Consider the following 17,198-nt stretch of genomic DNA (forward strand, 5'->3'; position numbering starts at 1 on the left):
CTCTGTTTGCCATTACTTGTGTTTGCTGAAGCAAGTTATGTTTATTCTTATTTTAAAACTTAACATTGGTAGTCATTTTTGTTAAGACTTGTCTCAAGATTTTTTGAGATAGGTCTGCATTTTCTTGTAATGGAGGGGAGCATGACAGGAAGTACTTGTTTGTGACTAACTGGGGAAGAAAACCTGCTTTTGGTTTTTGTGGATGTAATATTCTAGCTTAAGGAGTGAAACCAGAATTTACTAGAGCAATGTTAACAAAGTCATGGAGAAAATAATACATTTGAAGGTCAGCTTTTATTTCTTCCAGATAAAATTGATTCACACTTTACATTTGGATGTCAGGTTCTGTCACACAGATTCCCAGTGATAATGGGGCATGTTTTCTACTCTTTGAAATTTATATGGGAAGGAGTTATTCCTTCACTTGATGCTTGGTCTGAACTTGGTGTTTATTTATGTGTCATATGATTAAATAAAAACGAATAAACAAAATTCAGTAAAATGAGAATATTTTAGTAAAATTAGTCTCTATTCTTTCCTCTTAATTTGCTCATCATTGAGGTAAATCTGGGCATTATTCAAGCCAGTAGGTTATTTTGACATCAAAAAGTAGGCTAAAAATATGGACTTCCCATAGGTTCTATAAGTAGAAGCAAAAGATTTATTTGCAGTACAGCAGTTTTCAAATGCTGTGTACTTCTCACCTGCACAGTTTTAGTAATAGGAAATATAATTTTTTTTTCCTAACACACATTTCTTCAATATGAGAAAAATTTATATGAATTTCAGTTTCAGGAGTGTTCAGTTCATGCTGCATTTTGGTTTTGAAAACCTTTTATATCAAGTCTTCCTCTTTGATACAGGTTGAAAGATGCATTTCTTTCTACATTATTCACCATACAAATAAATGCTCATTGGCAGAAAACCATTTACTCTGTTGCAGCATATTAGGTAACAATTGTTTCCCATCCAAAGCCCAATGAAAAGATTGATTTCCAAAGTAATTCTGAAGACTCAAAGGATAAGTTACTTCAAGAACTTCATATTACTCAGATAAAATATTCTCTCTCTGGTACTTGTTGCTGGTGATTGTCTTCTGCAAAAGATCTTCATATCCACCCAGGTAATCTGGAGAAGTTGTTCTGGTTAACGTTAAAGTAACTCCAGTGGCTGTTTTTTGGTTTTTTTTTCTTTTGAAAGTAGGAGTGTATTTTGGATATTCTGCGCTGGATCTTAATTTTAAATACAATTGTCAGTTTTCCCTTTATGCAGTCATTCATGCCTTTGTATTTGGAAACATAGAAATTACATGTGGGAAATGAACTATTGCAAATTCTTCTATATGTTCTTAGTATACCTTGAAGATATTTTGCAGGTGACATCCACATTTGGGTAGGCAAGGTAAATATTACTTAAAACATTTCTTTTAAGGGTTATGGCCAAGCAGTGTGATTGAAGTATACATTTTTCTCTTAGTGGTTTGGATTTTATTTTGGTTTGGGTTTTTTGGGTTTTGTAGTACAGACTACTGAAGAGTTGTTTATGGTGCAGAGTTTTTTGTTTCAAATATGTAAGTCAACATGATTAGATATCTGCTGTGAACAATGTTCTTAATAATTCTCATGAAATACTGGGAATCCATTATTCAATTCTTGGCTTATTTTTCTTGAAAGGAAATGATGTCTTGCTTTATCTTCTAGGCTGAGCAAGTTGTATTGGGGAATAAAAAAGTGAGTCAGCTGAGATTTTTGTAGACAGTCCACAAAAAATCCCAGACACTGCTGAAAGGAATGATCCAGGTTTCCCAAGTGCCAGTCTGTGTCATTTGGCCACATGACACAGGAGTGGAGAAAAGCAGTTTTGACATGATAGGAACAGAATTTTTCCAATTCCTTTGGATATTTCATTTTAAGTTGCTCTAGAAGAAACTTCAGCAGCTTAAGACAACCTTTCCTGTAAAAAAAAAAAAAAAAAATTAGGTACCTTCTCCATAGTTCTAAATATGTAGATCAGATATTTAAACACAATTATGCATTAATTTTCTTGTTGCTTTCTTGATTCAGTACAAGATGTAATTGGCAAACTAACTTCTTGGTTTAGTTGTTAAGGAGGTTTTGTACCTCATATTGGTTTTGTTCTTCCTTGATGAAGAAATCTGGAAAACAGTTCTCATAGAAGTGAAAAATCATTTATTCATCTTGATCTCATTCAGCAGTTTTCTCACCATCATTTTAGAAATTGCCTTGATATGAAGTGCAATTTTTTCTCAGAAAGTGGAATCGGTCACTTTTTAAAGCTTTTTATTCTAAACAGGACTGAATTTGGGGAAGGTAATTGAACAAGTCGCATCTTTTTGCATTTGAAGGCAAATATGGAGTGTAAACCAGCAATGTGATTATTTCCACCTTTCATTAGGTAAATGCAAGTCAGAATTTCAGCAAGCACATGCAGTGTTGCAGTGCTGTAAAACAATTATGCCTAAAAGAATTACTGTTGCTTCCCATTATGAGTAAATACTGTCAGATCAAATTCCTAAGTGCTAAACTGAAACAGTGTTAGTGCTGGCTCAGCTCACACAGACTTAAAGTAAAATATTCCTGTGAAATACCAACCTACAGCACTTTAATCCATCAGATTCACAGCATGTCCTTGAGTTGCCATGGTATTTTATCATGTCCTTTTCAATATGTGAGAAGGAGAGTCGCCAGGTGTTCCCTGAAGTCAAGCACAAGACTGTTAATTGGTTACACAGCATTAAGCATCAGCTTTTGTAGCTAGGAAAAAAGCCCCAATTTTGTAATTGACTTAAAGACCTGCAATTTTTTTGCACCCACTAAAAATCCTAATTCAGTGAGTGCAGTTAGTTCCTCCTTAACTCCCCAGCTGCTTCACAAAGACAATTAGAATGTAATTAATATAGGACATAATTGTTTGGCTGCTTAAAATTCCTAAGGATGTTTGGATTTACTTTAAAATTAGGCTCAGTTCTGAATGTCCCTGGATTTGCTGGACATGATTTAGAGAACTGCATTATTCATAGAAATCTACAGCCTTTTAATTTCTGTTCTCTTACTGTGTTTTCTGGGTTTTCTTTGTGGAAGTAATAGGTTTGTGAGTTTGTCTCGTGTAAGATGAGTGTTCTAAACCATTTCTTTTTTTTTCTTCTGTTCATGCTTCTGAAAATAATTGCTAATATAGCTCAATGCATTGTTTCTAATACTAACAATCACTTTTGTCTTCTTTTCATGAATTATGCTGTTTTCCTTGCCTGTTTGGCTCAGTTACTCTTTGCATTTAATTTTCAAGGGAAGAAATTGCCAAATAAATCAGTACTTCTGTACTGGGCTTTGATAACATGGTAATGCTAATTAAAAAGGTACCAGAATGCTTGAAATCTTATTGCTGAAATGATCAGTTACCATAATGCACTGACAAGTCAGAATGTTTCTGCAAACTAAGGGAGGCTCAGTGTGACAGTGGTCTGTAGGAAAAAATGTTGTAGCCATACCAGAGTTCAGTGAGAAATAATGTATCTTGATAGAAAACAGTTTGCTTCCTGCAGAAGTATCTGATTTGTGGATGCAGTCTCGTGTATGGGTAAGTTCCCTGCATTTTTAGCAACTTTCTTCTAATTTCCTTACAAGAGAGAGTGCAAGCTGCTGTTAAGCACACTACTAGCACAAGGGAAGGCTCATATCCCTGTGTCTGGCTGGAGTGGATTTAATATAATGCTCTTAGTAATGGTTAGTGTACAGCCTGGCAGAGTGGGTTTGTATTTACAATTCAGTACAGGACAGGCAGTACCACAAATCTGATGCTTTAAAGAGGGATTTCAGTTGTCTGAGCTGAATATATCCAGGATGAGGTGTGTTGAAGACTGAATACTGAACAAGATCTGGATACCCTTTCTATAGCACTTGTAAGTGATCAAGTTCAGAGAAGGTATTTCATGACTTATTATCCATATTTGAGGTACCTCTTAGAACTTTTTCTCTTTTGTTTTGCTTGGCTACTAAATAAATTGATCTAAATCTGAAATCCCTCCTCTTTTTTCTTCCCAGCCACTGTTCAATTTTGAGGCCAGCCCGTGTGCTGGGGGGCCAGCTCTGCTGAGCCTCCAAAGTCAAGATGATGTCCACTGATATTTCTGATGGAGGATTTTTGATCTGAAGAGTTATTGCAGGGCTTCCAGCCTTTTTCCTTGCCACAGTGACTTCCACACCTAGTAACAAAGAAAGTGATATTTCATGTTAGAGAGAGCTAGATAGCTAGATAGATAGATAGATTAGTAAGATGAAAACTTTTTTTTTTTTAAGAATGTTACAGTTTTTACTAAAGAGTTCACAAGCAATCAAAAGAAATACCTGGGTTCAGTCAATGGCTCTTTATCCTACAGGATGTTGAAACATTGAGAAGGTCTGTTGAAGAGTTCTATGAAACAGGGAACACTACTGTGTTTGCTTGATTTACTGTCTAAGAATTAAAAATATAATAATGTTTTTCATTGAATTGCTTCCCTGTTGAAAACACACAGTGAAGAGATCTGGCCACAATGTTTCTGAAGGCTTTGGGAAAAAATAAACCTAACTGAGGTAATTTTAATATAATTATATTACATATATATATAAGATATTTTAAATAATTATAAAAATAACTGGGATGCAGTTTCTGTACTGATCAATAAAAAATATTAGGTACTGTATAAAATAAAGCTGTTTGTTTTGCTACGACTTCAGCAAATGGCTCTTTGTATACTCCAGATAGACACAAGGTGTATAGGTCATGTAGGAAATAGCAAGCATGCAACAGAACCCTTAATGGGTTTATTTTTTCCATAAAAATTATTTATTTTTTATTAACCTTTAGTGTCCCCATACAGAAAATATGCATAGTGGAGTTAATAGGTAACTTGTTACATTATGTGTATTTGTGATTCTTAACACAAGAGCCAGCTTGAGATACTGGGGACGGGAGTGGTTACAGCTCTGTTGGCACAAAGAGACAGAGGACTGGCAGGAAAATGTATCTTCTTAACACTGGGGCAGTACATATGCACAATGTAACTGGGTTTTTACCTCTTCCTGATAAAGCTTATTCTCTCAGTACCAACCTTTAATGTTCTTTACTTCCTGTTTAATAATGTCTCTTAATGCTTGAAGCATTTTAAAGGCTGATAATTTTCCATCTTCCTCTAAAAACTTCAACCAACCCTTTTCTTTTGGACTTCTTTTGAATGATACATAATAATAGGCTCCAGTATCATCAGACTCATCCAGCTGAATCCTTGTAACAGGCATTACAAGCATGATATCAAACTCATTTGGTTCAGATATCTGCAAATACAAGAATACAACAGTCAATGTGCAACTTAGGTTTTATTCTCCTGAGATTTTTATACCACTTGTGGTTTCATCTACCTTAGCGTACTAATCATGCCTGATGTGAAATATGAGCTTATTTCTGTGGTACTGCAAGATTACTGTGCATTCGGGTGGAAAACAGCAATTTGCAGCTCACTTCTCAGCTCTCCAACTTATTAATTTTGTAAGATAGTTTTAAGATTCTTGAGCTGTTCTGAATAATTAATACATAAATATACTCAGACATCCTCTTGCACTCAGGATGTGAGGAAAAAATGCACGGTAGGTCTGAAGCTAGCTTTTGATAGAAAAAAAAAGTGTCCCCATGTTTGACTTAGTTTCAGTCTACTGGAACAAGGAAAAAAGGTACTGGTTAATCACAGAAGGTGAAAGCGTTGGAATGGACCTTAAAGATAAACCTAGTCTTGACCCACCGTGCCCTAGGCAGGGATACATTCCACTGGACCAGGTTGCTCAAGGCCTTATCCAACCTGGCCTTCACTTCCCTGCCAGGTTTGGAGCATCCACAATCTCCTCAGGCACTCTGTACCACTGTCCCAGCACCCTCCCTCACCCTCGGTAAAAAAATTCTTTCTAATATCTAATCTGAATTTTTCTTCTTTCAATTTGCATCCGTAACTCCTGCTTTTTGAAAAAACTGTGAACTAAAACCTTGCCCAGGGCTTTTCGTGCAGTGCTACACCTGACTGATGGCGTTGTTACACCGGGCTCACCTGCGTGCTGTGCCGGGGCAAGGCTTGCTGCAGCCTGAACGCGTCCCGTTCAGGTAGCGTCTCTGACTCACGTAACACCATTCAGCAGGTTACTGATCATTTTATAATGCACTGTGGTTACTTCACAGAGCCCTCCTTAGAGATGTCGTTACATCCACAGGGCCGTGACTCGGCGGGAAAGGCCAGCTAGGAGCGGCTCTCGCGCGGCCGGCCCGTATTCCCGCCTGCAGCCCCGGCACCCACCTTGACACGCTCGTAGTAGCTGCCGGCGCTCTGCTGCTCGATGGAGCTGAAGCAGCTGTCCTTGCCGCGGATGGCCTGGACCAGGTGCGGGACCACCTTCTTCACCAGTTTCGAAGCCTCGGACACGTCTTCGCGGGGCAGGCTGAGCCGCGACAGCACCTCTCGGAGCCGCAAGGCGTCCGACGCCGGCGGGGGGCGACGGGCGGCAGCAGCAGCGACCGCCCCGTCGGGCACCGCAGCGACGCTCCGCGGGGTGGGGAGCGCCTCTGCGCCGCCCGCCGCCGTGCCCGCTGGCAGCTCCCGGGCAGCGGGGGCTCGCCGCGCCGAGCGGCCGCCCCGGGCAGGGGCTCCGTCCGTCCGCGGTGTCCGGAGGGTCGCGACGGCGCTCGAGCCTTCACCCGCGCCGCGGCCCCGCGAGGGGCTCCGGGCTGCGCCCTTCTGCTTGCCCCGGCCTCGCGGAGCTCCGGAACGCGTCCCCCGCCGGGGCCGCGCCCCTCTGCCACCCGCGGTGTCCATGGCCGCTGCTCCCTCTCCGCGCCCGCAACACGGCGAGCGCGGCCCCGCGAGCAACGGGGTTCCCGCCTCTGGCTTCAGGCGAGTTCCTCTTCCAGGAGGCGCGCCTCCCCTAGGAAACGAAACCCGGCGAGCGGGGCGGGAGCGAGGCGCTGCCCGATGCCGCCAACTTCAGCAAGGGCACAGGATAGCTCCGGGAGCAGCAACCAAGCTGCCGCCTCCCTCCAATCCGCGGGGAGCGTTTTCCCGCCTGGGCGGGCCCGCGGGGCGAGGACACGTGAGCACCGGCACTGCCCGGCTCCCAGGGCCGCGGGCAGGCGCTCGGCCCGCGGGCCCAGCCTCTCGCTCCGGGGCGGAGGAGCCTCGGCGGCGCTCCCGCTCCCGCTGCCGGGAGGGCCGGCCCAGCCGCCATGTTCCTGCGGAGCGGCTGCCGCCGCCTGCCGCTGCCCCCGGCGCCTCGCCCCGGGCACCGCCGGGCGGGCAGCGAAGTCGGGGCGGCGGCAGCGCCGCGCTACGAGGTGGTGGTGATCGGCGGGGGCCATGCGGGCACGGAGGCGGCGGCGGCGGCCGCTCGCGGCGGGGCCTGCACGCTGCTGCTCACTCACAGGATCGGCACCATCGGTACCGCCGCGGGTCCCCGGGTGGGCGGGGGAAGCTACCCAGGGCGCCTCGGGTCTCCGCGGCGTGGGGAGCGGCGCTGAGCCGGGGCGGTCGCGGAAGCTTTTGCGCGGTGCCGAGGGTGTTCCTGTGTCATTACCCAGGGGAAATGTCCTGCAACCCGTCCTTCGGCGGCATCGGGAAGGGGCACCTGATGCGGGAGGTGGACGCCCTGGACGGGCTGTGCGGCCGCGTGTGCGACCGCTCGGGCGTTCACTACAAGGTGCTGAACCGCTGCAAGGGCCCGGCCGTGTGGGGCCTCCGCGCGCAGATCGACCGCGGCCTCTACAAGGAGAACATGCAGGTGAGGGGGCCGCGCCGGGCGGAATCCTGGGGCTGGGGAGTCGGGATACGCGACTGAGGATTACGAAGGAAGGGGCTATGTTTTGTTTTTCATTATTTACCGGTCAAACCTAGATACCTTTCTCTTTGGTACTTTGATGCAGTGTAAGTTGTTGGAGCTTAGCACAGTTTGAAAAATTCTCTAGTGTTTTAGATACAGGTCAGGCTTCATGACCAATTAGTTTACTTGAGCTTAAACTTTATGTGAGTGAAAACTTCTACCTGATAAATCAGGATAACTGAGTGCCTGCCAAATGACCTGGTAAGAATGGAAGTGGGTAATAGATGTTTCAGAAATCAGCAGGGTTTGGGATTGCCCATATGTCTCATAACTTCCTAGATTTTTGCAGTAACTCCTTTCATGACAGAAAGAAATCCTTAACACACCACTGTTGACAGTTCGTGAGGCGTCTGTGGAGGATCTTCTCTTGACAGAGCCGGAACCAGGCCGTCCTGGGAAATGCCAAGTCGCAGGAGTTGTTCTGGGTATGTGCTAGTAACTCACTAAGTGCCTCCAGTTATTCCACATTAAGAGCAAGCCTTTGGGGCAAATACTTCTGACTCACCAATGAAAAAGATGAATTTATCCTATTCTAATTCATTAATGAGAAAGATTAATTAGCTAATAGAGCTAGTTTAGGTAAGTGTGAAATAAACCAGGTTAATATGTATAATATAAAGTAATACAATGTCAAAAATACCTGGATTGCTAGTATACTGGGACATTAACTATGTTAATTTTCTTCAGGCTGGTGATACTAAATTCCATGCTGTGTTAAATGTGGTAAGTGGTATATGCTGCCCTCAGTGTTACAGGATCGTGGGGTCCTCTTAATAACAGGCTTGTACTTCATTACCCCTTGCTGTTATAATAAACAAGGTTTCTGAAGTAAAGGCCTGGATATAGATTTTTGTCAGGAGTGGTTTTCTTTTTTAGGAGTAACTTGCTTAGATAAATACACAGAAATAACTACATATTGCTTATTGTAGTTACTGCTGTTGATTCTTTTATTATGGAGAACCTGGTGTTATTTTATAATAGAAGACAGATAAACCCCCAGTGAACACTGGTAGTTTACTTTTAGACAGAAACACCAGAATTCTGGGGTTTTGTTGCTACTAAAATGTGAACATCTCTGAAAACTTGCTGTTCCAGGGGATGGGAGCGCAGTACATGCTGGGAGTGTTATCCTGACCACCGGCACGTTTCTGAGGGGTATGATCCACATCGGCCTGGAGATGCACCCGGCAGGGCGGCTGGGAGACCAGCCAGCCATCGGGCTGGCTCACACTCTGGAGAAACTGGGATTTGCTGTGGGCAGGCTGAAGACTGGGACACCGCCCCGGCTTGCCAAGGATACGATTGACTTCAGTGGTCTGGAGGAACGTGCAGCTGACAACCCTCCAGTGCCGTTCAGCTTCCTCAGCGAGGCCGTGTGGATCAAGGTGAGAGAGCAAATCCCACCCATCAGGCGCACACAGAGCCGGGTGGGAAGTGGTTCTGGGACTGTTGTGCTCATCATCAGCCAGGGAGTTAGTGGCTGGGAAAGGCAGCTGGGATGTATTGGTACTGGAGGTGTTACGTTTTTGAGGACTCTCAATGCGAGGCAGAAGTTACTCGTGTTTGTTTGACAGCAAATACCTTTTCACTCTCACTTCTCAGCTTGAGAACTAAACTTTGTTTACTTGTGGAGTCAGAGTATTGTGAAATGTGATACTGCTGCTAGTACTCTCCATGTGCTGGTTACATGGCTGGTTTTACAAAATCTTCCAGTTTTATGCCTGTATTGTGGAGATTCACAATGTCTGGCTTCATAAGGTTAAAATGTTGAAGTTAGAGATAATTTGTAGTATTGACTAGGAAAGAGAAAGGATGGATTTTTCCACAGACCTGAGAGGTGGCAAGTTAACTGTAACTTAAAAGCAGAAGTTCAATTTTCTGAAGAAAATCTTGGAACATTGGCTGTTTTTGTATAATGTACTTAAACAGCACAGAGTTAAGTGCTGTTAATCAGGAGGTAATTTGCCCCAGGGCAAATTATTAGGAAATAACCTTAGGATATAGGAATTGAAATAACCTTTCAGGATGGGGCAAAAGTAGTATCACTCGAAGGCCTTGGTATATGTAGGAGAGGTTTTCAAACAAAGAGTTTTAAATCTAACAGCAAAAAACTTTTAGACAAACTTTCCTAATAACAATTTTGAGTAATAATTGAGAACATATCAGGAATTTATTCTCCATAAACATGTTGAAAGAAACAATAATTGTCAGACATGTGTATATGCTATAACATGCAGGATTTTTTATAGACGCTCCCAGAAGTCTGCCCAATTTATTGTCATGGAATAGGTGTTCTGTTTCTTTTATTACTACCAGAACATCCCATCTGTCTTTTTTTTTAATGGATAACCCAGGTTTTATCCAGCTAAACAGTACTTTTATTAAATTTGCAGTTCTGGTTACTATTGATGAAGTTTTCTGGGGTGTACAGGCTTTTGACTCAACTTTTTGAAGGTAGCTTTCTTGCTCTATGGCATGAAATTCATCTCAAGTTATATGGTAACCATTAACCAATTCTTTATTAAATTTTGATCTTCAGCTGTTGATTAAGGTCTATAAGGGTTATGGGTCCATGTAGTTCCTTTCTGCAACTGCAGCAAGATGATTTCTCAGGGTTTTGTACTGACACTCAGCCAACACAGATTTAAATCAAAGCCTCTTAAAATCACATGACTTTTGGCTAACTAGTATGTCAGTGGCAGTTTTAAAGAGTTATGGTGCTACATTATGGCTATTTTGAATGTAAGTCTATTGACTCTTTCAGAAAAATCAATGGAATATTTTACTTCACATGAGTTTTTTTTCCAAACTTTGAATTTTTCATGTTGATTGCAGAGTTTTGAGGTTTTTATCTCTCCAAGATTTTTTTGCTTCACCAAACCCATTAATTGGTTGTTAGCTGTAGGGTCAGCACTTATTCTTCCAACTCCAGAGCTTTTTTTTCCCTGTGATTAGTTTGAATGCTGTGATGTAACATGTTGATTTAATGGGAATAGCCGTCCTGTAATTAGGAATACAGCATGTAGGATAGAACTTGAATTCCAGACTCCCAGATTCCATCCTGTTCTCAGTCTGGTTTTGGGCATGTTGCTCAGGCTCTCACATTGCTTGTGTTTGGTCTGTACAGTGGGTTTGACAGCCCTGCTGAGCTCTCCCAGAAGTGAGAGCCGCCCATCACGGGAAAGGTCTTGGAGATATCAGAGTTATTTAGTAAGGATACAGTGTGGTGACCAGATTAACTTAGGCCGAGCTTTGGCTTGTTCTAGCCAGAAGATCAGCTGTCCTGTTACCTGACTCGCACGAACCTGAAGGCCCAGCAAATTATCCGCGATAACCTCCACCTGAACAACCACGTCAGGGAGACAACCAGAGGCCCACGGTGAGTGTGTGGCGTCATGCAAGGCTGTCAAGGGGACAGGTTGGAAGTCTCTTTGGAGCTGTGGGTCTTTCCTGCTTTGCTTCTGGAAAGTAACTTTTTCTCCCTGTCAGGTGCTGCTCATGGCTGTTTACTGTTACAGGTACTGTCCCTCTCTTGAATCAAAAGTTCTGCGCTTCCCCGATCGAGAACATCAGGTGTGGCTGGAGCCCGAAGGCTTGGATTCCAACGTCATTTACCCCCAAGGCATGTCCATGACACTGCCACCTGAGCTCCAGGAGCAGGTGATCAAATCTGTCCCAGGCTTGGAAAAAGCCAAGATGTTACAGCCAGGTGAGGGGGCTGAATTGTTTTGAATCTACTGGTCATATTTATTTGCTAGTTAATGAAAAGCAGGTTTTGTTTAGAGCATAGCAAAACAAAGGAAATAGGAAGCAAAACTAATTACTGGATGCAGTGATTTTTAGTTTGCTTGTTCAGAAATCATAAATAGAATTGATAAGCCATTCTGCTCTGCTGATTGCCTTGACAGTCCCTCCTGTAACATCTGTCTTGTTGTGTGTCACAGGCTATGGGGTGCAGTATGACTTTTTAGACCCCCGACAACTGACTGCGTCTCTCGAGTCACGTCTTGTTCAGCGCCTCTTCTTTGCAGGCCAGATAAATGGCACGACAGGCTATGAAGAAGCTGCAGCTCAGGTGGGCGAATCTGACTGTTGTATATTCAGCACTCAGAAAGGGATATTACCTTGGCCTTTGTGATACTCTTGCTGGGCCCGTTTTGTGCTCATGAGATGTTCTTACTTTTGTTGCTCACCCTGATTCCAGACTTGCCTAAGATATTTTTACTTGTATCTGTACAAGTATCTGCAGTTGCTATCACTAAAATTGCAGTAACAATAGTAATTAAAGGTCCTGTGAAGTGTTTCAGCATGGAGACTGCAGGGGGTATAGTTGAAAACATGGGAATTGTCTCCAGACACATCAGTAGGGGCCAAGAAGCCCTTCAGACACTCATAATGTCACAAGAAGGAAACAGCCTGATTACTGGCACAGACTGTTGCATTTTCCTGGGCGCGGTTTGGCATGTGAGCCTTTGTGCAGGTGTGCTGATGTTCTTGCTTAGAGGAGAGCGATGGATGTTTGGTTTGTTTTGCCTGTGCAGGGTGTGATTGCTGGGATCAATGCGTGCCTGCGGGTTCAGGGCAAGCCCCCGTTCACCGTGAGCCGCACCGAGGGCTACGTGGGAGTGCTGATCGATGACCTGACCACGCTGGGCACCAGCGAGCCCTACCGCATGTTCACCAGCCGCGTGGAGTTCCGCATGGCCCTGCGGCCGGACAACGCCGACGCCAGGCTCACTCACAGAGGTGTTCTGCTGTGGCAGCTCTTGCACTGACCAGCCCTGCCTGGCTGTGGACCTTTGTCTCATGGACCATCTGTCTCTGCAGGGTTTGAAGAAGCTGGGTGTGTGTCACAGCAGCGATATGAACAAGCGGTTAAGATGAGAGCTGCATTAGAGGATGGGATCGCAACACTAAAATCACTTCAGTTCAGCATATCCAAATGGTCCCAGTTACTACCAGGAGTTCCCATAAGCAGCAATCGCAGGTCACCTGTCAGGTGAGTGTTACACATGGAACTTTCTGGTTTGACCTATGCTTGCTTTAGCCCATCTGGCTAGTGGTTTCACAGCATTTGTCCATCCTTCCTGAAGCTGTCAGTACTCCAAGATTCCAACTTTACCACCTTCAGAGGACACACATCCGATGTTTGCCTATAGAATTAGTATGACATTGGTGTTTTTACTATTCCATGTGACATGTGCTCTCAAAGCAAGGGAGTGCTCCACTGGCCCAGACAGTGCTTGCTGTCCTTACACAGTCACCAGCTGGGGATGGTTTTGCAGTGGGTTGCAGCTTCGCTAAAAGCTTGGTAAAAACAGCAGTTGATTTCAGGCTGGTGTCAGGTGGTAGCTGTTCTTGTACACAAAAGCCCTTATGTCCCTTACTCCCACTTCATCTCATCTTTTCTGTTGTCTTAAATCAGTGACTAAGACCTCCTGGCTGACAGAGTCTGTATGAAAGGTTTCCCTTGGTTCCCTTCCCTTGTCCATTCTGTCTTGCTGTAAATCTATGTGAGGAGTCTCTCTTCAAGAGTTTAGCAGCTCTTCTGTGTATTGAGAGGAGATAGTAGAGAATTGAGCTTGGCTTTACAGTTGTTCTGGCTTAAGCTAAGAACTTTGTACATTTGAGCTTGGAACGGCCATAAATCTGCCTTATGAGTGACTCCTTTTTACCATAAATGCTTACTCTTGTTCTTCACAGTGCCTTTGACGTCCTTCAGTATCAAGATGCGAACATGGAGATTCTGGCAAAGGCTATCCCAGAGCCCCTGGGCAAGCTTGCTCAATGGAGAGAGCTGGCAGAGAGATTGAAAATAGAAGGTAGAGTACAAGGATTAGGCTCTCTTGTGGTGACCTGTATATGTTTGTTCAGTAAGGGGACAGCAGTTGTCCTAGTGTGTTTCATGTTGCTGCTTGGAGAAATGAAACACTGATCAGTGTGAACTTTTTACCTTAAGCCACAGCCCTTGTTATGCATGGATGTTTCACTCTGTGGGTAAAATCACTCCGGGTTTTTTCCTCCTTACTGCCCCATCATATAGGCCATCCTTAGTTATGATGAGAAGATAAAAACAACCCATGTATCTAAATTCCTGTAACAAATCAAAGAGTAGGACTTCTTCCAAAGCAGTGATGTGAATTAGGCTCTATAGTCTGAGGCTGGAAATTTCCCTAGGAGCTTTTGACCACCTCAGTGGAATTTCTCATTGTGCTTCTTGCAAGTGACTTGTTTCACATGGGTATCCATCTATATCTGCCTTTCTTGTTCTCCTGATCACCGCAGCTGCTTACGAGTGGTGTGTAGTCAGTCAGCAGCAGGAAATGGAAGAAGTGCGTCGTGATGAGGCGCTCCAGCTGCCAGACGACCTGGATTACTTTGCCATTGATGCCTCACTCTCAGCAGAGGTGCGGGAGAAGCTGGATGCAAACCGCCCCCAGACGGTGAGAATTCAGCCACAGCAGGGCTGAGCAGCAGTGAAATCCCTTCTGTCTTCTCAAGGGGCAGGGGGGTGAAAGAATCAGGGAGAGGCACACCCACAGGTTTTGATCCCATTTCTCACTGGCTCCATGCAGCGTGTAGGTTTGGTGGTAGTTAACTTGTTCCTGTCTCCATGTGCAGATTGGTGCGGTCAGCCGTATCCCTGGAATCACACCAGCTGCTATTGTTAACCTGCTAAGATTTGTGAAAACCAATCACCGGAAGACAGAGAAACTAAAAGCTGTGCCTCAGTCTGGGGAGTACTTCCCAGGGAAAATGTACTCGGGCAAAGCAACTTCACAAAGACAGATTTCAGCAGAGTTTTCTGAAGAGGAGACAAAGTTTGTTAAAACGCCTTTGTAGAGAATGGCACTGATCCTGCCAGACTTCGTGGCAAGATCCCCTCCTGAGCCCAGATAACACCCAGGCTGGCTAGATCCAAAGCAGTTGTAGTTGGGTTCTGTGGAAGTGTCATTGCAAAGAACAAAGATGATGAATGCACAAGGTAAATGCTCAGAAACCTAAATACAGCCTGTGATTTTGCTGATGCAAATGGAGAGACAGGAGAAGACAGGAAAACTGCTTTTGAAATTCCACTCATTTGGAAGACTTTGGATAGTCGAAATCTGTATCTTGTAAAGAACAGTGTTTAGTTCTTCTGAATGAGTAAGAAATGTTACCATGCAAAGCCCATGGCAGCACAAGAGGCTTGAACAGCGTGTTCCATTGTGTTCAGGACTTGTGTTCATAGCTGTGCAGTGACTATGCACAGGCTGGTGTCTCAGTGTGGTGTCAGCCAGTAGGGAGACACTTGGCTATGAAAACGTGTGCCATACGAATATTTAAATTTACATAGGAGACTGAATGTAAACACATCCTGCAGACGTTTTTCTCTTTTAAAATAAATAAAGCTTATCTTGAAACTTGCTGAAGAACTCAATTATAATTTAGCTTTCAGCAGGGTCTCACCAGTTCACTGGATCACAGTTTCCACGTGTAATGTGGGCTGAGATTCACTACAGAGCTGGGCGAGGCAGCTGGACAAGGCTGGGTGCTGAGGAGGGGGTGGGGGACGTGTGGGAACCTGCCCCATGGACCTCAGCCTGGGCACTGTGAAGCTCTGATATGCTGTGGGCTGGGGGAGTGGGATTCTCATCAGCACTGGTCCTGCTACTGACAGGAACAGAACGTTGATTTGAGCGAGATTCGAGTCAATTGGATCAACTAGGCAGATGATTACTCACCAGCAGGACACATGGAATTCAAGCTGTTGCTGTGCATCTACCAAATCCTTGCTTGACTCAGGCAGCAGTTTCTGGTGCTGGTCTCATTTCTGAATGTCCTCTGGCTTCAGAACACATTTTGATACAGTAAAATCAGAGAATCTTATAGGTTGGAAAAGACCCATCAGGTCATTGAGTCCAACCATGACCCAAATGTATATGTCTGTCATTTTGAAAATATGATTCTGGAAATTTTTCTGGCATATTTGCTCTGGGTGAGGGTTGCTCTCCTGTCCAGAGAAAGGAGTGAGTAAATCCCTTCTTTGACAGAGATGCAGCAGGAGGATGAGCAGAGTTTGCAGTGTGTTTGGGGCATTATCCAATCTGCCTGAAAGCACTTCCCTGTCACCGTCCACTGGCTTGTGTGGAAGAGCTTTAGACACGTGATCTGTAAGTCAGTTCATGTCAGAATGGCTCAGAAAGGTGAATATCTATCTGCTCCTTTAAATCTGTGGCCTGTTTTCCTTCCATCCTTGTTGGCTCTAAGATTTGCTTCAACCTTGCAAGCCTTAACTTCAGCATAAGAAAGGCACCTGTGCTTTCTGCGTGTAACTCGGGCTCCAGGTATGGTGCTCGTGGAATTCCAGCTATGTGAATCCAAAGAAACCTTAAATCTTCACTTTTAATCCGATTATGCAGTTTCAAAACTGCATTTCCTCGTTCTTGTCAGCGGTCATTTGACAGGACTATTTAGCTTTCAATAATGTGTGTCTTTAAAGACAAGTACCTCATACCTTGCTACAAAAGGAAACACTTTCCTCAGCTTTGTGTGCTAAATTTTTCTGTGCTTCTGGTCTCACACATGCAGCATAAATGAAAGGGTGATTCTGCTGAGCTGGGCTGCACCAGTGTCAAAGGAAGAGCAGAAGCAGGAGAGTTTTCTTCCTTTAACAATTTCATAATTCACAGCTGTGGTCTAAGGAGGGGGAAGGAGTTAAGTTCAGGGGGAATTGAAGTCATAAGAGCATTTCTTCCCAGCAGATCCTCTGTAACAACTGCTCTTTCTGTTTCAGTGTGAAGTGTGTCTTTGGCCACTGGTGAGTTCCCTTGTTAAGACAGGGTGTCCTCTGTTCATGTATGTAGGTTAATGATGTCCATATTTGCTGAAATGGAAAACCTGGCTAGTGCACAAGTTTGAGGACTGGCTGTCCCTCAGGTATTGGTTTCATGTATACAGAGCTTGCCCCACAATATTTTGTGCTTGTTGAACAGTTCTTGTTTGAGAAAAGTTTTAGCATGAAAAGAACTTGCTGCAAGTAGTTATATTCATTTTGGTAAGAAAACCAAGCACAGAAAGGCTAAAAAAATCTGCTCAAGTAGCATGGGCAGATAGGAGGGACACCTTGTGCCATCTGGTTTCTAACCACTGGGGATTTGTTACAAGGTCCAAGGTTTGGTTTTTACACCAAGACAAAGTGAGCTTAGACCCTCCCAGGTCCTGTGGCCTCACTAAGACCAACAGGAGGGCAAGGGCAGAACTGGAGGAATCTGCTTTTATCATGATTGCTTTTCCTTGTCTGTGCAG

The 17,198-nt window shown here is 44.3% G+C and overlaps 2 protein-coding genes across 2 annotated transcripts; one reads left to right on the forward strand and one right to left on the reverse strand.

Annotated features, from left to right (window-relative positions):
* Nucleotides 1–149: 149 nt before the first annotated feature.
* CGAS (cyclic GMP-AMP synthase) lies at nucleotides 150–6,913 on the reverse strand. The gene is made up of 5 exons (XM_041477467.1): nucleotides 6,338–6,913; nucleotides 5,111–5,333; nucleotides 3,977–4,222; nucleotides 2,613–2,715; nucleotides 150–1,953 (listed from the first exon to the last, which is right to left on the reverse strand). Exons 1-5 carry the CDS (start codon nucleotides 6,851–6,853, stop codon nucleotides 1,611–1,613), a joined length of 1,431 nt encoding a protein of 476 aa, XP_041333401.1. The 5' UTR covers nucleotides 6,854–6,913; the 3' UTR covers nucleotides 150–1,610.
* Nucleotides 6,914–7,154: 241 nt separating this feature from the next.
* On the forward strand, nucleotides 7,155–15,317 carry MTO1 (mitochondrial tRNA translation optimization 1). Its single transcript, XM_041477466.1, has 12 exons — nucleotides 7,155–7,471; nucleotides 7,612–7,811; nucleotides 8,218–8,335; nucleotides 9,006–9,295; nucleotides 11,177–11,289; nucleotides 11,429–11,619; nucleotides 11,855–11,985; nucleotides 12,452–12,656; nucleotides 12,738–12,909; nucleotides 13,614–13,732; nucleotides 14,196–14,353; nucleotides 14,532–15,317. The coding sequence occupies exons 1-12, from the start codon at nucleotides 7,261–7,263 to the stop codon at nucleotides 14,751–14,753; spliced, it is 2,130 nt and encodes a 709-aa protein (XP_041333400.1). The 5' UTR covers nucleotides 7,155–7,260; the 3' UTR covers nucleotides 14,754–15,317.
* Nucleotides 15,318–17,198: the final 1,881 nt, after the last annotated feature.

The sequence above is a fragment of the Pyrgilauda ruficollis genome, unplaced genomic scaffold, assembly GCF_017590135.1.
Source record: "Pyrgilauda ruficollis isolate IOZ18807 unplaced genomic scaffold, ASM1759013v1 scaffold40, whole genome shotgun sequence".
Classification (NCBI taxonomy): Eukaryota; Metazoa; Chordata; class Aves; order Passeriformes; family Passeridae; genus Pyrgilauda; species Pyrgilauda ruficollis.

Excerpts from the sequence above, each read along its gene's own strand:
- CGAS (XM_041477467.1), bottom strand. The coding sequence starts at position 6,853 with ATGGACACCGCGGGTGGCAGAGGGGCGCGGCCCCGGCGGGGGACGCGT. Across the intron at positions 4,223-5,110 it reads GGAAGTAAAGAACATTAAAG|GTGTGGAAGTCACTGTGGCA; the intron begins GTTGGTACTGAG and ends CTTTGTTACTAG. Across the intron at positions 1,954-2,612 it reads GATGGATTAAAGTGCTGTAG|GAAAGGTTGTCTTAAGCTGC; the intron begins GTTGGTATTTCA and ends TTTTTTTTACAG.
- MTO1 (XM_041477466.1), top strand. The coding sequence starts at position 7,261 with ATGTTCCTGCGGAGCGGCTGCCGCCGCCTGCCGCTGCCCCCGGCGCCT. Across the intron at positions 7,472-7,611 it reads TCACAGGATCGGCACCATCG|GGGAAATGTCCTGCAACCCG; the intron begins GTACCGCCGCGG and ends GTCATTACCCAG. Across the intron at positions 11,290-11,428 it reads GAGACAACCAGAGGCCCACG|GTACTGTCCCTCTCTTGAAT; the intron begins GTGAGTGTGTGG and ends TTACTGTTACAG.